This window comes from Mobula birostris, chromosome 4, assembly GCF_030028105.1.
Source record: "Mobula birostris isolate sMobBir1 chromosome 4, sMobBir1.hap1, whole genome shotgun sequence".
NCBI lineage: Eukaryota > Metazoa > Chordata > Chondrichthyes > Myliobatiformes > Myliobatidae > Mobula > Mobula birostris.
The window spans coordinates 37,697,651-37,718,638 of record NC_092373.1 but is presented as its reverse complement, the minus strand read 5'-3'; the positions used below and the strand labels follow the sequence as shown (position 1 = coordinate 37,718,638).

Sequence of the window (20,988 nt, the reverse complement as noted above, 5' to 3'; positions counted from 1 at the left end):
AATAGTGGAGTTACAGTATCTCAATTCCATAAACTAAACCCAAAGGGAACACAGTAAAATACAGAATAAAGTGTATACAAGGTTGACTGATGAATGAAGCTTAAATAATTAGTGAAGAGCAAATCCTTAATTTCCCACTACTTTTCTCATAGAAAATAATACTGTATAAGAATTATACTCCACTCCAAATATTTTCAGTACTCAATATATCTAAAATTCAAAATTTAACTTCACAGGATAAACCTTGATAATTTAGTTTTGACTCATTAAAGATGTAACTGTCATTGAATCACGGAAAATACACATTATTTATAATCGGGTTCCATTTAGATCACTTGAAAATATATAGGTGCGAATAAATACTGCTTTCTCAAGTAATCCTGTCATATTAGTGAAGGTACAAATGTTGCATTAACTTACCGTTAATACATTAGTTCCATCACTATTTCAATGGAAGATTTAATTTAATCAAGCATCACATACAAATCACTCTGATACTTTTTCAGTTTGAGTAACTTGATTCAAAAAGTTTGAAGTGTATCTGGAAGAAGAATTTCTGTTCATTTGTTTTTAATGCAGATCTTACAAACTAATGGAAATATTAGCATTATGGCAGAATACATAAACTGATGCTTCACAGCAAACAGACTGCAATCTGACTTCATTCTTTCTCTGAAAACATTTGACTTATTGCTGGGGAGCACAAGTTGCTCTCTGATACTTTACCCAATTGATCATTCTATCTTGTGCCCCAGCAGGAACATTAGTCAGTCATTTGAATATAGAGAACCTATCACTTGCCAGTTCTATCTCCATAAACAGAAGAGATTCTGCAGATGCTGGAAGAGGAACTCAGCAGGTCAGCCAACATCTACGGAAAGGAAATAGAGTCAATGTATTGGATCAAGATCCTTCCTCAGGACTGGTGTAGCTCTTAATCCACTTTTCCCTCTGCTTTTTTAAAAAAATATACCAGTTACTTTCCCTTTAAATCATCTGGACCTGAAACATTGACTGTCCATTTTCTTCTGTAGGTGCTACGTGACTTGCTAAGTTCATCCAGGGTTTTTGTGTTGATTACTAGAGTATCTGCTCAAGAGTCTTGAACTATTATTAAACAATGTTAAGTTACCTGGTTGTAAGTTCTCACTTTTATACGATTTTCTTCCTATTGATGTAGTATTTCAAAAGCCACCCGAAATGCAGACAATTGGACTCTGTACAAACAACCTAAAAATGATTTTTGTTTTGTTAAGTATCAAATTATCTCTTCTGTTGAAGCAAGTGAAAATTACATAATCCTTTACTGAATTTCTTCTTTAATTTAAATTAGCTAAACCACAGGATTGTTACCCAATTTGTTTTAGATTGGTGAAAGCTATTGAGTAATTTCTTTATTAATATTTTAACTGATTCATAAATGTGGAAGTGCCTCAGAATTTTTTAAGACTTTCACTTAGGGTTATATTAAGAACAATCTATAATAGCTATGTGTCAAAATGGCTAATAAAAGTATTTTCATACTTTAGTTTTAAAAGATCCAGAGTCTGATGTATTGATGTATTTTATTATTGATTTGAAGTATTTTATACTGATTTTTTTCTCACCTTCGAAACACATTGAACATAGACAGTTTACTTCAGATTGTCAGTGCCAGTCAGTGAAAGCATAAATTGCCATAAAATGATCAATACTATCTAAATTATTTAGTGATTCATATATACATTTCATTACAGTACATGGATAGATTTCATTTAGGAAACATGTACTTTTCCAATAGAGTACATTATTGAGAGTAAAAGAAAATTTTTAAGAAAGTTTTAAAACTAATTCCCTCTGAAATGCTGTTTTGTATTTGATTAATGTAAAATATCTGAATTCCTATTGTGGACCTAAGTTTTAGACGAATTAGACATTATGTAGAAATTCAATAGCTATAAAATGTAAATGGATTAAAAAAGATTTTTATGTAGATTTTCCTTGTGGAAAAACAAAGCCCACACATCCTCAAAATAAATTATCCCTGTAATCCTCTAGCAAAATAAAAGATGACTCATTTATTTAGCTTAGTTTATTAATAGCTTCACTTGAGTGATAAATTAACTTCCAATTTCTTGGTGTCAGTATTAACGTGCCCAGGTTTATCTACACAAAATGATTCCCACTCTCCATTGTTGAAACAATTAAAAATTACATATAGCTCTATTGCTTTTTTAAGTTAAATTACTGAAACAATTTTGCCTAAATTGTATAGATATAAATGGAGTTGGTAAAACTATCTGCGTAATCTAAATTTGCTGATGAACTAAGACACAAAGTGGATTTAAGTAAATGGGATTCAACTTCATTTCAAGTATTTTAGTCCAAACTGGTAATGAATAGGCTATCATAAATGCAGCAGGGACTAATAATATTAGACCATAAAGACTTGGGAGCAGAATTAAGCCATTTGGCCCATTTAGTCAGTTCTGCCATTCCATCATGGCTGATTTATTAGCCCTCTCAAATCCAATCACCTGTCTATTCCCTGTTACCTTTGACTAATCAAGAAGCTATTAACCTCCGCTTTAAGTATATTACGTATACTCTGTCTCCACAGCCATCTGTGATAATGAATTCCACAGATTCACCAGCCTCTGGCTAAAGAAATCTCTCAACTCTGTCCTAAATGGACATCCCTCCATTTGGAGGCTATGCCCTCTGGGCCTATACTGAACTACTACAGGAAACATCCACTCCATCAAGCCCTTTCAATATTCAATAGGTTTCAAAGAGATCCCCTCTCTTTGTTCTAAACTCCAGCGAGTATAGCCTCAGAACCATCTGATTATGTTGGTGTGTAATCAGCTGATAATTTTATATTTTATTTACTTGTATACTCAAATATCTAGCAACCCAATTGAATGGACAATTACAACATGGAACATAGGAATCTACAGCACATTACAGGCCCTTCACCCACAATGTTGTGCCAACCACGTAACCTACTCTAGAAACTGCCTAGAATCACCCTATCACAAAGCCCTGTATTGTTCTAAGCTCCATGCACCTATCTAAAAGTCTCTTAAAAGATCCTATTGTATCTGCCTCCACTACCATCACTGGCAGTGCATTCCGTGCACCCACCAATCTCTGGGTGAAACACTTACCCCTGCCATCCCCACTGTACCTACTTCCAAGCAACTTAAAACTATGCCCCCTTGTGTTAGCCATTTCAGCCCTGGGAAAAAGCCTCTGGCTATCCACACAATCAATGCCTCTCATCATCTTACACACCTCTTGTCCTCCATTGCTCCAAGGAGAAAAGGCCAAGTCCACTTCACCTATTCTCATAAGGCATGCTCTCCAATCCAGGCAACATCCTTGTAAATCTCCTCTGCACTCTTTATTTATTGCTTTATTTTTTTTAAAATACGGCCCTAAATAAATATTTTTAGTAGTGCAGTGCTGCACCTCAACTCGTGGTGATGTTCTTCCAAGTGTGGGTCATCCTATACTTGGAGTACCTGACAATGTTGACTCAGACCTCTGCAATGAGTTTGCATCTCATTCACCATTTTCAGAAACAACAAATCCTCCAGTTTTGCAGAGAATTCTGTCCAAAGGATAAAATAGTTCCTCTATACATCTATAGTAAACATGTTCAAAATTTTGCTGCCTTCAAGGGAGCCCATTTCTGTTTTGTTCACAAACCAATCACTTTTACATATTTTTGTTTAATGGCAACACCATTATTAAAACTGCAATTTTATACTGTTAGTGATTCTCAAATGTTTAATTTTGTGCATCAACTTTTCAACAGGTAGTTATGTAGTATTTCAAAACCCTTATATTAAAATTATTCTAAACAGGCGATATTCTGTTTCTGAATAAACAAGTAACAGGAATAAGCTAACTTTATTTTAAAAAGTTACATCAACAGCAGACTAGTTGGTAAAAGTTTGCTGACGCAATGCAAACCTCTTTTTAAAATATTAAAGTAGTATTAGAAAATTATAGGTTTACCCCTATAGTATATTAGGTATCCTCATGGTCTTTATTTAATAATTTTCATTCAAGTACATTATTATTAAAAAAATTATAATAACAGAAGAGAAGGAGGTTTCAAATGGTTCCCAGGAGACCTCTTACAGTTTCCTTTCTTTTTTTTGCAAATCTGGCTAAAGTCAGCCAGGCAGAAATACATCTTTTTGTCATTGTCAACAAGAGTTAATTCAATAGTAGTGGGCTAGCATAACTTTGGACTCCAACTATTATTACAAGTGGTAACTGGATTTTAGTGAAAAACAAATCTAGAAAATGAATGCGCATACCATTACCTTGTTGTTAGTTAACCATGTAATCTACTGTTTGTATATATTCATAATACATTTCACATTGTTTTGAAATAACAACTCTTCCCAACTAATAGAATCAGAAATGGGAAATATCACTTGTGGAAAGTTAGCTATATAATTTGCTTTTCTCAGCAGGTTCTAGTACTTTGTAATGAATATGCAGATTTAGAAAAAAGGGTCAAATTATTTAAACTTCGGTTTCAATGTTCAGCGCGGTATTTCCATTGGTGTCAATTTGCAGATCACTTTTACAAACATCAGCCATGTTTGCGTCCACTGTCAATTGCTGTGAAGCAACGTCATTCTCAACATGCTTCGATATACCTAGAAAATGTATAATTAAGATAATGTGAAATACTATTTCAAATATGATTATGAATTTATTTGTTTGCAAGTCATACAGATTCCAAATTTACACATTGTCAGTTTTCCGTCATTCTGTTTGACATACTCATTAATATGACAGACAAAAACAGAATATTTTCCCATTTTTTAAGCAGTAGATATGAAGTCAGGCTTTTTACAAAGAGGTAGAGTTGAATGTCAGAAGGGAAATGGACTGATATGGAAAACATGCCTCTGTGTCATTCTGTGACCACACCATTAATAAAAGATTTATATAGGCATCCGTTAGTCTCATGGGACCATGGATTTGCACCTTGGAAGGTTTCCAGGGCGCAGGCCTGGGCAAGGTTGTATGGAAGACCAGCAGTTGCCCACACTGCAAGTCTCCCCTCTCCACGCCACCGATGTTGTCCAAGGGAAGGGCATTAGGACCCATACAGCTTGGCACCACTGTTGTCGCAGAGCAATGTGTGGTTAAGTGCCTTGCTCAAGGACACACACGCTGCCTCAACCAAGGCTCGAACTAGCGACCTTCAAATCACTAGATGAACGCCTTAACCACATGACCACGCGCCAACAATTAAAAGATTTATTCAGTGGGAAATGGAAAGAGGCAACATCAACTCATTTTACAGAAGACTTTTAAAACAATTATTAAGTCAAAATTTTCAACCTATCACACACCCAGATGTCTAAATTGCTTTAGGAAAAATTCTAATGATCAGAAGATAAGCAGGAGTTATTTAAAAAAAAATTAACCTAATCCTCAATATTTATTTATAACTGGAATAACCTTTTCAAAAAAAATCATCTCCCCTTCACAATCCACACCCAACTAAGGAACATCAGCATGTAGGCAAGTCTGCTGCCCTATATTCAGTGGGATTCAGTGTATTCATATCTATATTCAGTGTACATATTCTTTGTCATGTTGCAAAACGTTGAGCTGCTAAGCTGTGTTTCATTGCTCCACAACAATGACAATAAAGATATTCTTCTTCTTCTTCTTCTTCTTCTTCTTCTACTATATGTTGTTGCAATCAATTAGCAATCCAGAGGTTGAATTCGAAGTCATATTTTGGGCTAGCACTTGGAAAGGACTAAGGTACAGTACCTACTTTCTACTACCCCTGTTTTCCATAGATATAACTGCAAGCCCACACCATGTATATAATTTATACTGTTCTCAAGATGATGCAAAACCACATCCCAACATTATCTAAGTATTTAAAGAAGGTTTCGGTTCTCAAAAATGAACTAATCTCGAGTGGGCAGAAGTTGTGGCAGAATAATTATATTAGTCAAAATTATTTATCTGCAGAATTAACATGAATTAATTCCTAACACATATTGAACAGACAACTCATTTAAAATACTTGCATTCAAACTTCCACACACACAAGTTTATTTATGGTAGCTGATATTACAAGTCTGATTGGCACTGGTCTTCATGGAGGTTGGCTCTGTTGTAAATCCATTCGTTAGGATCATGGCTTATAGGCAGAAGCTAGGAGGTGATAGATGGAAGTGAAAGAGCTGAAGATAATAGAATCTGATAGAAACAGAAGGTGGAGAGGACAGTTGGGAATAGTAGGTGAGGAGAACCAGTGGGAGGAGTGTGTGAGTGAAGGGCATGTGGAGAGGGTGGAGAAGAGAAAAGAGACACTATGAGCAGGTAGATCTGGATGAGATTGAAAGTGGGCAGGGAGGAAGCGCTACAGTAAATTCTCTAATTTCAGTTCATATCATTGGATTTGAAACTAACTGGACAGAGTATGTGCTGATCCAACAGTTTGTATTTAGCCTCATCTTGGAAGTGGAGGCAGACGATAGGCATGCAGGTGTGGGAAAGGGGAGGAGAATTAAAATGGCTGGCAAGCAGGAGTTCCAGAAAGTCACAACAAATGGGGTGCAAATCCTCATTAAAGTGGTCAGCCAGTCTGTGTCCGGTCTAGCCAACGTAGAGGAGGCCACAGCAGGAGCATCAGATGGGGGATATGCACCACCTGGGAGGGCTGTTATGGCCTAGATGGTGGTGAGGGAAGGGGCGTAGGGACAAATGGTTACAAGGAAGAGTGCCTGGGACAGAAGGGAAATGGGTGTGGAGGGATGAACAGACAGGAAGTCACTGAGAGAGTGGTCTCTATGGAGGGGGAGATGAGGTCCTGGTGGGATCATGTCTTTGGTGGAAGGTCCGAAGAATGGTATGCTGGAATGCATAGGCTGGTGGGCTGGTAAGTGAGGACTTGGGGAACTCTATTCCTTTTCCGCTTTCTGTGAGGGCAGAAGTTCAGAAAACAGAGGAGATGCAAGTGAGGGTTCCATCAACAATAGTTGGGTTGCACCCTGTTTTCTGAAAAAGGAAGACATCTTTGATATCCTGGAATGGATGGTCTCATCTCAAGAACCGATGTGGCGAAGAAAGAGCAAATGAGAAGGAGGAATGGCATCCATATAAGTGACAGGGTGGGAGGAGGTGTAGCAAGGTAGCTGTGGGAGTCAGAATGTTTGTTGTAGATGTTGGTGGATTATCTATGTCCTGACATAGAGTCAGAGGTCAAGAAAGGGGAAAGGGGTGTTAGAGATGGACCAAGTGAATTTGAGGGCAGAATAGAAGTTGGTGATAAAATTGATAAGATTCTGCGTGGATACAGGAAGTGGCATCAATGCACAACGATGTAGCGAAGGATGAGTTAGAGATTGGTCTGTTTAGGTTTGGAATATGGACTGCTCTAAGTAAACATGGAATAGGCAGTTATAACAAGGCCATGTAACCTTTTTGTTGTCAAAAAAATGTTATGCTATAAGTATTTTAAAACAATGTGGTCGAACTGGAGAACTGGATCCAATTCTTAGCATCACACTGTACAAAGGATATGAAGGTTTTGGAACAGCTACGTTTAATATTTAACAGAATGGTTCCACAAAAGAAATGAGGAGTTTTGTGAACAAGTTGGAGAAATTAGTGTTTTTCACATTTACATCAATTAAGGTTAAGAAAACATTTGATGAAGATATTTAAAATCATAAAGAATTCAGACTGAGTAAGGAAAAATTGCTTCCACTGGTTAAAAGAAATCAATAACTTGAATGAAAAACAAAGATGACACAAAGAAACAAATATATTAAGCAATGACTGGTTAGGATTTGGAATACACTGCTATGTAGGCTGATGAATGCTGAATCAAAAAGAAATACGTAAATAAAGAAAAATGTTGGCAGAGGTGCAGGGAAAATTCATTTTCAAAAGCAAATTTTTACATGTGAAATTTAACATCTTTCAACAAAGTTATATTGTCGTTTTCATGTACCTTCTTGTTCAATACTATTCCGAATGTTATTAACATCCCAGTCTTCTCTTCGTCTTCTGGTATTGCCCAAGAAGCAGAACAATCCAGGAAAACATGTATGCCTTCTTTTCTTTACATCTGTAGACAAAACACGTTTCTTGATTTCTGATTTCAAAGTAAAATGTTTCTTTAAAATTTGTAGTTGTCCCTTTTGCTTTTTGTTCGTAACATGCACAATGTCTTTATGGACAATAGGATAATAAATGTTAATTTTCTCCAAACATATTTAACGTTTTTCTTCTTGCCCAACAAAATGTGAAGGAACTAACAGCATCTGCGGCAGAAGTTGTGGCTGGAAGTGGGAAAGAGAAAACCAGAGGTTGAAAGCCCGAGTAAAGCACTGCCATCGTTTAATACCACTTCACATTACTGTTTATGGGCCAATAGACAATATGTGTTCTACCCTTTGCAGTTTCTTAGCTCCTTTCTTTCTACTGCTTTTATTCTATTATTTATAATCAGTCCTACCTGCAGTTTACCCTTTTTTAAAAAATATAAAGTACTGTATATATCTCTGTATATATGTAAAATATATATCTCCCAATCTTGTATGATACTTAATCTCAGGAGAAATCCTACTGCCCTGGTGAAGTGAAACAGTTAAAGACACTAGACCTCAGTTCATTTGTTATATTTTAGAACATAAGATATAGGAGCAGGAGTAGACCATCTGGCCTGTTGAGCCTGTTCCACCATTCAATAAGATCATGGATGATCTGGCTTCTCTTTCATTCTGAGTTTATGGAACTTAGATGTGACTAGACTGAAATCACACAGTATCAGATCTCTGTCCTTTGAGTAAGGTTCATTGGTACAAGTATTGCTGTTTCCGGAATCCTTTATCACAACTATCAGGCCAAAGTTTTATTTGAGGGAGTGGTTTTGAGTTTTGAAGCTAGGGAAAATTGGAAAAGGGTGCTAATTTTCATCCATTTAATAATGTTTGATTTTAGTTAGCTAGGTGCAATTCACATACAGAAAGAGGAATTCATGTAACAGTTGGACTGGAAGTCCAATTGATCCTTTCAAATCACTAGGTTCTGTTAGGAGTCTGCTATTGACTAAATATTAATCATTAATGATAAGTAAGCAAAGAAGTAAAATCCAGAGACAGATGTTTAAAATTTCAGATTGTTGTGTCTGTTCTTATTTGTTGTTTGTCTTCTGGGTTTCTGTTGTAACACAGTGGTTCACTGAGTAATGTACCACTTCACAAAACCATTGCAACTTCAGAGTTAACGTAGGAGAAATTAGAAGTGATTGAAACTGTATAGCCGTTGCAGAAAAAAAACTTATTTTAGGATGATTATACAAACCTCATTTCCAGAAAAGTTGGGATATTTTCCAAAATGCAATAAGAACAAAAATCTGTGATATGTTAATTCATGTGAACCTTTATTTAACTGACAGAAGTACAAAGAAAAGATTTTCAATAGTTTTACTGACCAACTTGATTGTATTTGGTAAACATACACAAATTTAGAATTTGATGGCTGCAACACACTCAACAAAAGTTGGGACAGAGGCATGCTTACCATTGTGGTACATCACCTTTTAATCCTTTTGGAACTGAGGATACTAATTGTAGTAGATTTGCAATTGGAAATTTTGTCCATTCTTGCTTGATATAAGACTTCAGCTGCTCAACAATCCGTGGTCTCCATTCTCCTCTTCATGATGCACCGTACATTTTCAATAGGAGATAGATCTGGACTGGCAGCAGGCCAGTCAAGCACACGCACCCTGTGTCTACAAAGCCACGCTGTTGTAGCCCATGCAGAATGTGGTCTGGCATTGTCCTGCTGAAATAAGCATGGACGTCCCGGGAAGAGACGTCGCCTTGATGGCAACATATGTCTCTCTAAAATCCTAATATACACCTCAGAGTCAATGGTACCTTCACATACAAGCAACTGACCCATGCCGTGGGCACTGATGCACCCCCATACCATCACAGATGCTGGCTTTTGCACCTTTCGCTGATAACAATCTGGATGGTCGTTTTCATCTTTGGCACGGAGAACTCGACGCCCGTTTTTTCCGAAAACTAGCTGAAATGTGGACTCATCTGACCACAGCACACAGTTCCACAGTCTTTCGGTCCATCTGAGATGAGCTCAGGCCCAGAGAACTCACCGGCGTTTCTGCATAGAGTTGATGTATGGCTTCCTCCTTGCGTAATACAGTTTCAAGTTGCATTTCTGGATGCAGCAACGGACTGCGTTGAGTGACAATGGTTTTCCGAAGTACTCCCGAGCCCAGGTGGCTATAATTGTCACAGTAGCATGACGGTTTCTTAGGCAGTGCCGCCTGAGGGCTCGAAGATCACGCGCATTCAACAGTCGTTTCCGACCTTGCCCCTTACGCACTGAGATGTCTCTGAATTCTCTGAATCTTTTCACAATATTATGTACTGTTGATGTTGAAAGACCTAAATTCTCTGCAATCTTGCGTTGAGAAATGTTCGTTTTGAACCGACTAACAATTCTCTCACGAATTTTGGCACAAAGGGGTGAGCCACGACCCATCCTTGCTTGCAAAGACTGAGCCTTTGATGGACGCTACTTTTATACCCAGTCATGATACCTCACCTGCTACCAATTAGCCTGCTTAATGTGGAGTCTTCCAAACCGGTGTTACTTGAATATTCTGTGCACTTTTCAATCTTATTTTAACTCTGTCCCAACTTTTGTTGAGTGTGTTGCAGCCATCAAATTCTAAATTTGTGCATATTTACAAAAAATAAGTTGGTTAGTAAAACTATTGAAAATCTTTTCTTTGTACTTTTGTCAGTTAAATAAAGGTTCACGTGAATTAACATATCAGATTTTTGTTTTCATTGTATTTTGGAAAATATCCCAAATTTTCTGGAAATGGGGTTTGTATTTACTGAATAATACATTTTCATAGAGGAAAGATTTTTAAAAAGTGTTTTTCTGATGAAGGAAAATTTTAAAAGCTGCAAATGCCAGATATATGAAATAAAAACAAAATATTCCATAGATAGTGAGCAGGTCAAGAAACGTCTATGAATGGATGGGCCAAAGGAAGCACCTCTGATACTTTGAGGTCAAGCCTGACTTGGGATAAAATTGTAAAGATCATCTGATTGGTGAGTTAATCAGGGAAGTCAGAATGAAAGAAATGGATCCAAAGCTCTGGGGTAAAGGCGGTTAGAGAGTGAGTATACAGACAAGCAAATGTGAAAAGGTGAGAAATGCAGGTCTGAAGAACAAACCCATCAGGTCAGGCAAAGCAAAAGGAGAGGGGGAGAAATAGGACTAATATATCAGCAAAAGTCTGCTATTGCACATTAAAAATGGTGTTCAACCCAAGCTTTCTGAACAGTACCTCATTTCCTTTCAGGCATACTACAGCTTTCAACACTTAATATCAAATTCTGCATATTCAGGCAACTTAATGCTCTCTGTCTGTACTAGAAATGGCCATTACTGTCAGAAGGCCGAACTTATCTCCATGGCCTCATCTTATCAGAGATTATTGACCTATCCATCTTTCACCTATTTTCTCTGCAATTTAAAACTAACTTGTTTTGTCACTCTCCCAGAGCTGACAAGGAGCTTTTTGATCTGAAACGTTTTATATGTATTTCTTACAACAAATATATTCTCATTATTTTCCTTTTCATTTTCTAATGACAGATTTAAATTTCTTCAAGGATGCTTCCAGTGCCCTAAAATAAATTAAATTCATAGAAAAGACTTGTGTAATCAGCTTTTCATGAATACTTGCTCTTTTTGCAAATTATCAGTTTTTTACCTCCTCTTGGGTTAAATGATTTGTTTAGAGGAGTAAAATTAATGAAAGGTTTTGAATGGACAAATAGGGAATTAGCAACCAAAAACTGTACAGCTTACACTTATAATAGGTTTTTATGTGAGAGAAAGAACTTCCTATCATGCCCCTTCAATTTTAGTTGCTGAGTTATCAGAAGATAAATTAGATGATCGAGAGTTTAAGCAGAGTTCTGAACATTTCATCAAAATGAATCAAGTCTCAAACACAAACATCAGTCAAGATACGCCCTAAAGTGTGTGTATGGATCCATTTGACCCACAAAGATGAGTTATATGGATCATGCAAATGATATCATGACCCAGATGGCCAGAGTGATATGGTTCATGACACAGATGATCCATATGGTGCGGCCCACTAAGGATTCTTCTAAGGCAATTACTGAACTGTCAAAAGTACCTATTCAATCCATCAGGACTTCCATTGCTTATAACCAAGGTGAAGTTCAAAGACTTGTTATGTTTCTGAGGTTTTATAAAAAAAACATTTAAGTAAACATGCTATCTAGTCACTATTTACTAGAGGATTTAAATTGCAATATTGCGCTCCTTGCAGAGCTATGATTTTAGGTATAACAAAAGGCTTGCAGTACTAATGACCATTCTTGGTGTATGCAACTATATCGGAGTCGTTGTGAAAATCTAATTTCCTTGCAGTAAAATCTTTAAGCTCAAAGTCATCTTACCTAGGCAGGTTTTTCTTTGCACTTTGGTCAAATAACACATCATCTTTGGTATAAAACAAATGCATTAATATACATGTATTTTTACAAACAAATCCACCAAGGTAAATATTAAGCCACATAATGTGTAAGTGCTATGCAACAACAATGCCGTTTTATAAAGTAAACACATTGCAAAGCATCTCAAGATACCTCACCATACAAATGGCAGATCCAACTTGAATACCTTTGGTGCACATGGTCAATTGATTTTAAACAGTGCTTTGAAGATAGAGAGAGAAAGGTAGAAGTGGAAGGAGTTGTAAATTTTGGAACTTGAAGCACTGGTGAAATGGTGGGGTGAATAACAAGATCCAAGAATAGGCACATCAGTAAGTATTGATAAGTCTGTGTTTTTACCTGTCTCTTGACCCCATTTATGGTTCTTTATTAATCTCATTTATAAGGGGCCCTACATGCCAAAACAATCTGTAGGACATAGATTTAAACTCTGAAGAGAGATTGTCTAAGATCTGGAAACAGGAATTATACTCAATCTGCAATACAGATCCTAACACTATGAGGATTAATCATCTTAATCTTCTCTCGGTCAAAATTCCATCTCCAACTCCTTGCCAAAATCCTAACCAACTGGCATCATGTAGGGTCATTTCACTCAGTGAACCAGATCAGAATCATTAGATTTCTTTTACGATCATCTTTATTCACCAGTCTAATGATTGAACACTGCTATTGATTCCTTCTATATTTTTAATATGTTACAAAAGGTACTGGGTCAGTTTTTCTGTAAAAATAACTCAGATACTAACAGTTCTTAAAGTTAGTTATGACAAGACTGAACAGGAACTTCAATATTGTGTTTTGAACTTTTGGAATAAAAGATTAAACAATGTCTTGCAATTCTGTAAAATAACACGGCAGTAACTTGGTCTTTAACAAATTGGTCAATAATTGATAAAAAGAACATATTTTAAGGATCTAAGCAGTTCTGTCAAAGAGCCAAGAGTTTTGTGGATGATTTGTAAAGGAGAATGGAAGAGAGATAAAATGGGACTTCTATAGTTTAGAACATTGAGTCATTTGAATCAGTTAAGATTGGATGAGGATCTAAGGAGGAATGGTAACCCTTGTTTACAACTCTTCTATTTGTTTTTTATTTCACTTTACATTTCATTTAGTGTTCCTTTGTGAACCGCACCTATCTGGGGGCACTGCAAATATAAATTGATTTGAGGGACACTGATGCTAACTTTTTCTGAAGGTGGAATCTTAACATTGTCGTCATTGACATTTTCATTCAAAGTAAATTTGTTATTGAAGTGTGTGTGTATATATATATATTACACAAACACATATTACCATGTATGGTTAATTGGAACACATTGGGACCAGCCCATTTTGGCCCAATTAAGTGGCTACTGCAATTAGCCAAAGTTTTATGGAAATAGTTAACAGGCATAAAAAAGACAAACTACCATTTAACTGAGTAACAAATTATGTATTTAAGTGAAATACACATCAGATTATACCACCAATACTACTGCAAAACTACAAAACTGTATTACTTCCTAATACAGTTATCAGAGGAATTCATCTGGTGTACACTGCCATGTTCTTTTGATTGACTGTAAATGAATAGTGCAGACACTTCGTGCAGATAACGGACTGCCTTCATACAATTGTTTTTGACAATTGCATCCTCCAAATCTTCACTTTCATTGTAACATTCAAGATGACTGTTGATACCTTCAAATTCTCCGTAGTTCCTAACTTCTTGAAATTCATTTTCATTCAGCTGTTTCTCCCATCTTTCTAGACATACCACTCTGGTCTTCTGCCTGCTCTAGATCTTTTTTTATTGCTAACTGCCAATGAGACAACAACCATCCTGACTGTAGCACTCCTTTCTTCAAATCTAACCTCACTCCTTCTGAGCGCACTGCTCTTCACTCTCTCCGCACCAATCCTAACCTCACCATCAAACCACAGATAAAGGATGGTGCTCCAGAAGTCTGGTAGACTGACAAGTCTTGCTGAGGCCAGGTGACAATTCTCAGAAACCTCCTGTTATTTACCCCTTGAACAGGACCCACTAAGGAGCACCAGGTCATTGTCTCCCACACCATCCCAACCTTACCAACTCTGGAGATCTCCCATCCACTGCCACCAACCTAATAGTTCCCTAACCCCTCTCCTCCCATTTCAGCCTCCTACCCAAAATCCATTAAACTTGCCTGTCCAGGTAGACCCATTGCTTCTGCTTGTTCCTGCCCCACTGAACTCATATCTGCATACCTCTAGCCTTCTGCATCCAGCACATAATTCTCCGTAACTTGTTCCATCTCCAACAGGATCCCCCCCTCACCAACTCACTTCCCACTTTCCGCTTTCCACAGGAATCGTTCCCAATGCGACTCCCTCTTCTACTCGTCCCTCCCCACTGAACTACCTCTTGGCACTTACCCTTGCAAGTGGAACAAGTGCCACTCCTGCCCCTACACCTCCTCCCTCACTACCATTCAGAGCACCAAACAATCCTTCCATGTGAGGCAAAACTTCACCTGCAGGTCTGTTGGGGTCATGTACTAAATCCAGTTCTCCAGGTGTGGCCTCCTGTATATCTGTGAGACCCAACTTAGATTGGAAGCTGCTTCACCAAGCACCTACCAGAAAAAGTGAGATCTCCCTTGAGCCACCCATTTCAATTCCACTTCCCATTCCCATTCCGATATGTCAGTCCATGGCTTCCTCTAATGCCATGATGAGGTCACACTCAAATTGGAGAAGCGACATCTTATATTCCTTCTGGGTAGTCTCCAACTTGATGGCATGAATATCGATTTCTCCAACTTCTGGTAATTGCCCCCCTCCCTTCAATATTCCCTTTACCCTCTCTCACCCATCTCTTTCCTCTAAGTACTCCCCCCCTTCCATGTTCTAATTTCTCCTGTCAGAATAACTCTTCTCCAGCCCTTTACCTTTTTCACCAATCAACATCCCAACTCTTTACTTCACCCCCCCCCTCAGTTCCACCTATCACCTACCACGTTGTACTTCTTCCTCCCCTCCCCCCACCTGTTACTCTGACTTCTCCCCTTCCTTTCCAGTCCTGAAGAAGGGCTGTGGTCTGAAAATGTTGACTGTTTACTCTTTTCCATCGATGCTGCCTGACCTGCAGAGTTCCTTCAGCATTTTGTGTGTGTTGCTTTGGATTTCCAGCATCTGCAGACTTTCTCATGTCTGGCATCTCCAAGTCTGAATGCTTGAAACCACAGTGAGCAAAACAGCTCTGAATTGTCTTACTGCTTATTTCTTGCCACCCGTCACAGACAAAAAAATCACTGCTTTTTGAACACAAATACACGCAATTGATGCTATTTAAAACTATCGGCTACCCAAATGCAAGCACCTGACATAGGTTAGAAACTGTTTGGCAACAGCCTCCTCTCCCAATTTAGTGACATAGTGTCCCAAATAAACAAAGGGAATCCTGGTTATTTTCTTAATTAGTTGTTGTTAAGTATTGCCCCGAATAAACTGCCGCGCCAATTAACCAATGGCCCAATTAATCAGAATCCACTGTACTATGCTGAGATTCAGTTTTTGCAGACATTTACAGGAAAACAAAGGAATACAACAGAATCCATGAAAAACTGCACACAAAGACTGACAAATAACCGACATGCAAAAGACAAATTGGACATATACAAAACATTTCAGTCCAAAACCCTGTGTTTGTCCTGATGCAAGGTTTCAACCCAGTGTCAACATTTCCTTTCAAGATACTGCTTCACCTTCTGAGTTCTTCTAGCACCATTGCTCGTTGCTGTTCCAGACACACAAGTTTAAAAAACTTAAACAAAAAGATACTGACCTGGATTATGCTAGCAACACCAATGTTCCCTCTAATTTTTTTTTAAAACAGCTGCAAGGACCAACCATCACTAAGCAGGAACTTGTTTTTAAACCCAGCCTGTAAACTGCACAGCGCTTTAATAAAACATTATATAAAGGGAAATTCCAGCTGCATGACTACAAAGGCTATGTGCGTGGGAGCATTTCAGTTACTCCCCGGGTGCTCACCCGCACAGCTTAGAGGGAACAGTGTCACCAAACAATATTTCCATACAAACCACACAGCAAATTTCACCAGGGTTACATGAAATAGAAATAACAGTCAAACATGCCCCCCATGGAAAGAATTTACTGCTTTTCTTATTTAATTCTTTATTCAAATATAGTGAAAGGTACTGATATTTATGTCATAGAACCACAGAATAGAGTTGTACTGCAGAGAAACAGCCCTTTAGCCCACCATGTCCATGCTGACCATTTTGCCCATTTACACTAATTCCAGTGGCAGGCACCTGGTCTGCAATCTGCAAAGCCTCACTGTAGTGAACTAAACTTGATATAAAATGTTGTCAGAACAGACAGATCAACAGGCAACATTTCTTACTCCCTGGATGTTACTCAGGCAGCTAAATATTTTCAGTATTTTATGGTTTTGTTTCAAATTTCCAACAGATACAGAATTTTACTTTTACATAAATTGTTCTTACTCTGGTATGAAGTTTCCCTTATTCAGTGTGATAATAAGTCTTAATTAGAACTGTCCGTAACACATTAACAATTGAGTAGATTCACTTCTTCAATTTCAGTTACAATTCTATTATCTTTATTGTCTCTCAATTCAATCTTTATTTTGCTCCCTATATTACATATTGTTTTAAAAAGGTCTTCAAACTAATTCTATAGTGTTTATTGCTGATACTTTGATATTTTAGTTTAGCTAATTGACCTGTTCATACCAATCCCACTTGTAGCAAGTTGTGTGCTGACTGAATGTCTTGGTGACACAAACTGTCATACAAGAAAAATCAAAAATAAGGAAGTGCAAGTCTAAACCGTTCATTTTCTCTTCAGAGTAAATTAATGTGTACAATGAATCCTAGAAAAACCTATGGTTTAAGAATGTTACATTTCTTCCTGCTTTTATTGGTCATGTATGCACAATTATTTGGGTTAGTCAAACAATTATTGGGAAGAATAATATTATATTATTTCTCGATACAAATACAATCATAGAAAACCCTAACACCTAAAGGCCATTCAATCCATTGGTGCCTGTCTTCACCAAAGAGAAACCTAATCCCACCTTTCACCACAAGGACACAGCCTTGAAGTTTACAGCTCTTCAAGTACACATCCAAGTAATGATTCGATGTTCTGAGGGTTATAGCTGTCCCCAGATTTTCAGATGAATTCCAGACTCCTACCATCCTCACAGTGAAAAAGTATTATCTTCATCATCCCTCTTAATTCTAATTATTTTAAATCGATCTCACTCAGATTTACCTCTAAACTAAAGGAAATGGGTCCTTATTTACTCTATCCAGGACCTTCGTAAGAAAGTAGGGAATAGGAGCAAGACTAAGCCAATTGGTGTTTTGAGCCTGCTCCGCCCGTCATCCAGAACACGGCTGATCTTTTGCCTCAGTGCCACTTTTCTGCCCAGTCCCCATATCCCATGATTACCGTAACAAAAGTCTAACAATCTGTTTTGAATTAAATGACCAAGCCCTTATGGCCCTTCAGGACAAGAAATTCATTAGAGAAACTTATCATCTTAGTTCTAAACAGTGTACAGGTTGTCCCTAGGTTGTTGCAGGGTTCAAACCCAAACGGTTCACTCATCAGAAATGTGACCATGAACCAAGTTCCCACATAGCATAAGATGCCTGCGTACATGTAGCGGCTGGAAAATCCATCCCATACGTTGGGATGGATTGTACAAGTTGGGTGTTCGTAGACTGGATGGGACCTCTTCCTCATTCTGAGAATCCGAATCAGGTTTATTATCACAGACATATATCATGAAATGTGTTGTTTTGTGGCAGCAGGACAGTGCAAGGCATAAATATCACTACAAGTTACACATACATGTTATACTGTACCACAAATAAATATTGATGCAAGACTTTTGTTGCAACACCACTTAAGTAGTTGATCTGTCTCACTCCCGTACTGCTCCTTGTCATCAGCTGAGATTCTGCCAACAGTGAGGTGGTGTTCATGGACTGTTCTGTCTGAGAAGAATGTTCCTAAAACATTATGAGTGGTTCTTTAAGCTCTTGCACCTCCTCACCAATGAGAAGAGGGCATATCCTTGGATGGTGAGGGTCCTTAATGATGGATGCCACCTTCCAGCAGTTGTCCTCAATGGTGAGGGAGATTGCTCCCAAGATGAAACTGGCTGAATTTACAACCTTCTGCAGCTTCTTTCAATCCTGAGCATTGCTGCCTCCATACCAGGGAATGATGTAACCAGTCAGAATGCTCTCCACATTGTACTTCTGCAGAAATCTGCTAGAGTCTTTGGTGACATACCAAATTTCCTCAGACTCCTTATGAAGCATAGACATTGTAGTGCCTTTTTCTTAATTGCATCACTGTGTTTGGCTCAGATAGATGCTCTGAGATGTTGACACCCAGGGTCTTGAAGCCGCTCACTCTTTCCACTGCTGACCCCTTGATGAGGACTGGTGTGGCTTCCTCTTCCTGGAGTCCACGATCAATTCCTTCGCCTTACTGACCTTTGCAAGGCTTTTGTTGCAACATCGGCTGTTGAAGTGATATATCTCACTCTTCATCACCATCTGAGATTTTGCCAACAACAGTAATGTCATCAGTGAACTGTGTTTGAGCTGTGCCCATCCACACAGCCATGAGTGTAGAGAGAGTAGACCAGTGGCTAAGTATATATCCTTGAGGTGCACCTGTGTTGTCAGTAAGATGTATTACCAGTCCTCACTGACTGTTGTCTCTTAATGAGGAAGTCAAGGATTGTAACACTTGATTTCAAATTCCTGTATAAGGAAACATCTCTCACATTAAGCCTGTCAAAGAATTTTCTAAGTTTCTATGAGAATTCTTTCAAAATTGTGGAGAATACAGACCCATCCAATCTCTTTACATTGGTTCCAGGGAGGCTGGGTTTCCACATAAGTCGAATTTTCACTTATTCCCCGGCTTCTACAACAGGTGGGGAGTTCTGTCTCTTTACTGAAGAATTAGGTAAGGAGACCAAACGTAATTGCTGTCACTTTATTTTAGACACCTGAATTAAGTTTTCCTTCAGCCTCCCTGTTCCATAGAAAACAACTGCAGCTCATCCAACCTCTCCTCATATCATAGCTACGATTTATTAGATCTATCAATTTTTTTGTGTACAATGAATTCAGGGACATATGATTTTTTAAAAAAAACACGATAAATTACAATGCGGAATCCTATTATGTCAATAATTAGCTCGATACCTTCTGTGATGCTCGGTAAAGCTCGGAGGATAACACTGATGGTCTTTTTCAGTTCTATCATAGAGGCTGGCTGGCTGGAGATGAAGGGAAGTGCCTGCACGCACTCGGCAGGGTGCCTGTGGAAAACTGTCCGCAGGTAATACTCTACGAGGCGGACAGCAATGTTTAGGTTCCCGCTGACAGCGTCAGCGTGCACCACCCCGATGAGCGCGGGTACATCTTCCCAGGAACTCGACCTTTGCCGGACATCTTTCAGGAGTTCTTGGATCACGAGGTCGTTTTGTTTGTCACAGATAAAATCTTGATGGAAAAGGAAGATAATTAACCGGGCTTTGATACGTCTCTGCTCCTTACTCCCATTAACCATGTGTGTCACTTTAACGGAAGAATCAATTAAGGATTCAAACTCCCATTCTTTGTCAGTCTCGGACTTCTGCTCCTTGCATTGCGGTTCAATCATTTCATGGTTGCTTTTCGTGTCCGAAATTCGACTGCAAACTTTCCCCGGTCGTGAAAACATGTTATTCACAAACTGAAACATCAGGTCCCTGTTATCGCACACCTCCCCGATCAGGAAGATGTTCTCTCTACCTCCGATAGTTTTGACCACCTCCTGGAACTCCCTCTCGGTCCATTCTGCATCCATATCCATTGTCACACTTTCTAGTTTATTGCTGTCCGACTGCGGGCGAAAGCTGTGAACCCCCGCCGGCTTCGCCTCGAACTCCAGCTGACTGGCCATTGGTCATTTCACAAGGGGCGGTGCCGTTACTGCTCTGTGATGTCACAGTCGGTAGGAAATCACGCCCCCTGATTTCACCCAACGACCGCCCGCCGCATCGGTTCCACGGTGGGGAAGGTGTTAGACGTGGAAACTGCAATGGCGCGATTGTGAATTTCAACCAATTTCCCCTTCGAAAGAGAAATTTCCCGAGCAGCCAAAGAGCTTAGACAACAGTCGACAAACACAAAAAATAAAATGGAAAGGCATGCGATCAAGTTTAGCTAAGTAAGATAAACAACGTTGACACTTTTTGACATGTAACAGACTGGTGGGTTTAGAATCTGGATCAGGTTAAATATCACCGGCATATGCCGTGAAATTTGTTTAACTTCGCAGCAGCAGTACATGATAAATA

General features: G+C 38.5%; 1 protein-coding gene across 1 annotated transcript; it reads right to left on the bottom strand.

Moving 5' to 3' along the window:
- Window positions 1-1,814: 1,814 nt before the first annotated feature.
- LOC140196273 (uncharacterized protein C2orf72 homolog) lies at window positions 1,815-20,568 on the bottom strand. The gene is made up of 3 exons (XM_072255185.1): window positions 19,850-20,568; window positions 7,994-8,110; window positions 1,815-4,661 (listed from the first exon to the last, which is right to left on the bottom strand). The coding sequence occupies exons 1-3, from the start codon at window positions 20,499-20,501 to the stop codon at window positions 4,525-4,527; spliced, it is 906 nt and encodes a 301-aa protein (XP_072111286.1). The 5' UTR covers window positions 20,502-20,568; the 3' UTR covers window positions 1,815-4,524.
- Window positions 20,569-20,988: the final 420 nt, after the last annotated feature.

Excerpts from the sequence above, each read along its gene's own strand:
- LOC140196273 (XM_072255185.1), bottom strand. The coding sequence starts at position 20,501 with ATGGATATGGATGCAGAATGGACCGAGAGGGAGTTCCAGGAGGTGGTC. Across the intron at positions 8,111-19,849 it reads TTTACCGAGCATCACAGAAG|ATGTAAAGAAAAGAAGGCAT; the intron begins GTATCGAGCTAA and ends TTTTGTCTACAG. Across the intron at positions 4,662-7,993 it reads GAATAGTATTGAACAAGAAG|GTATATCGAAGCATGTTGAG; the intron begins GTACATGAAAAC and ends TACATTTTCTAG.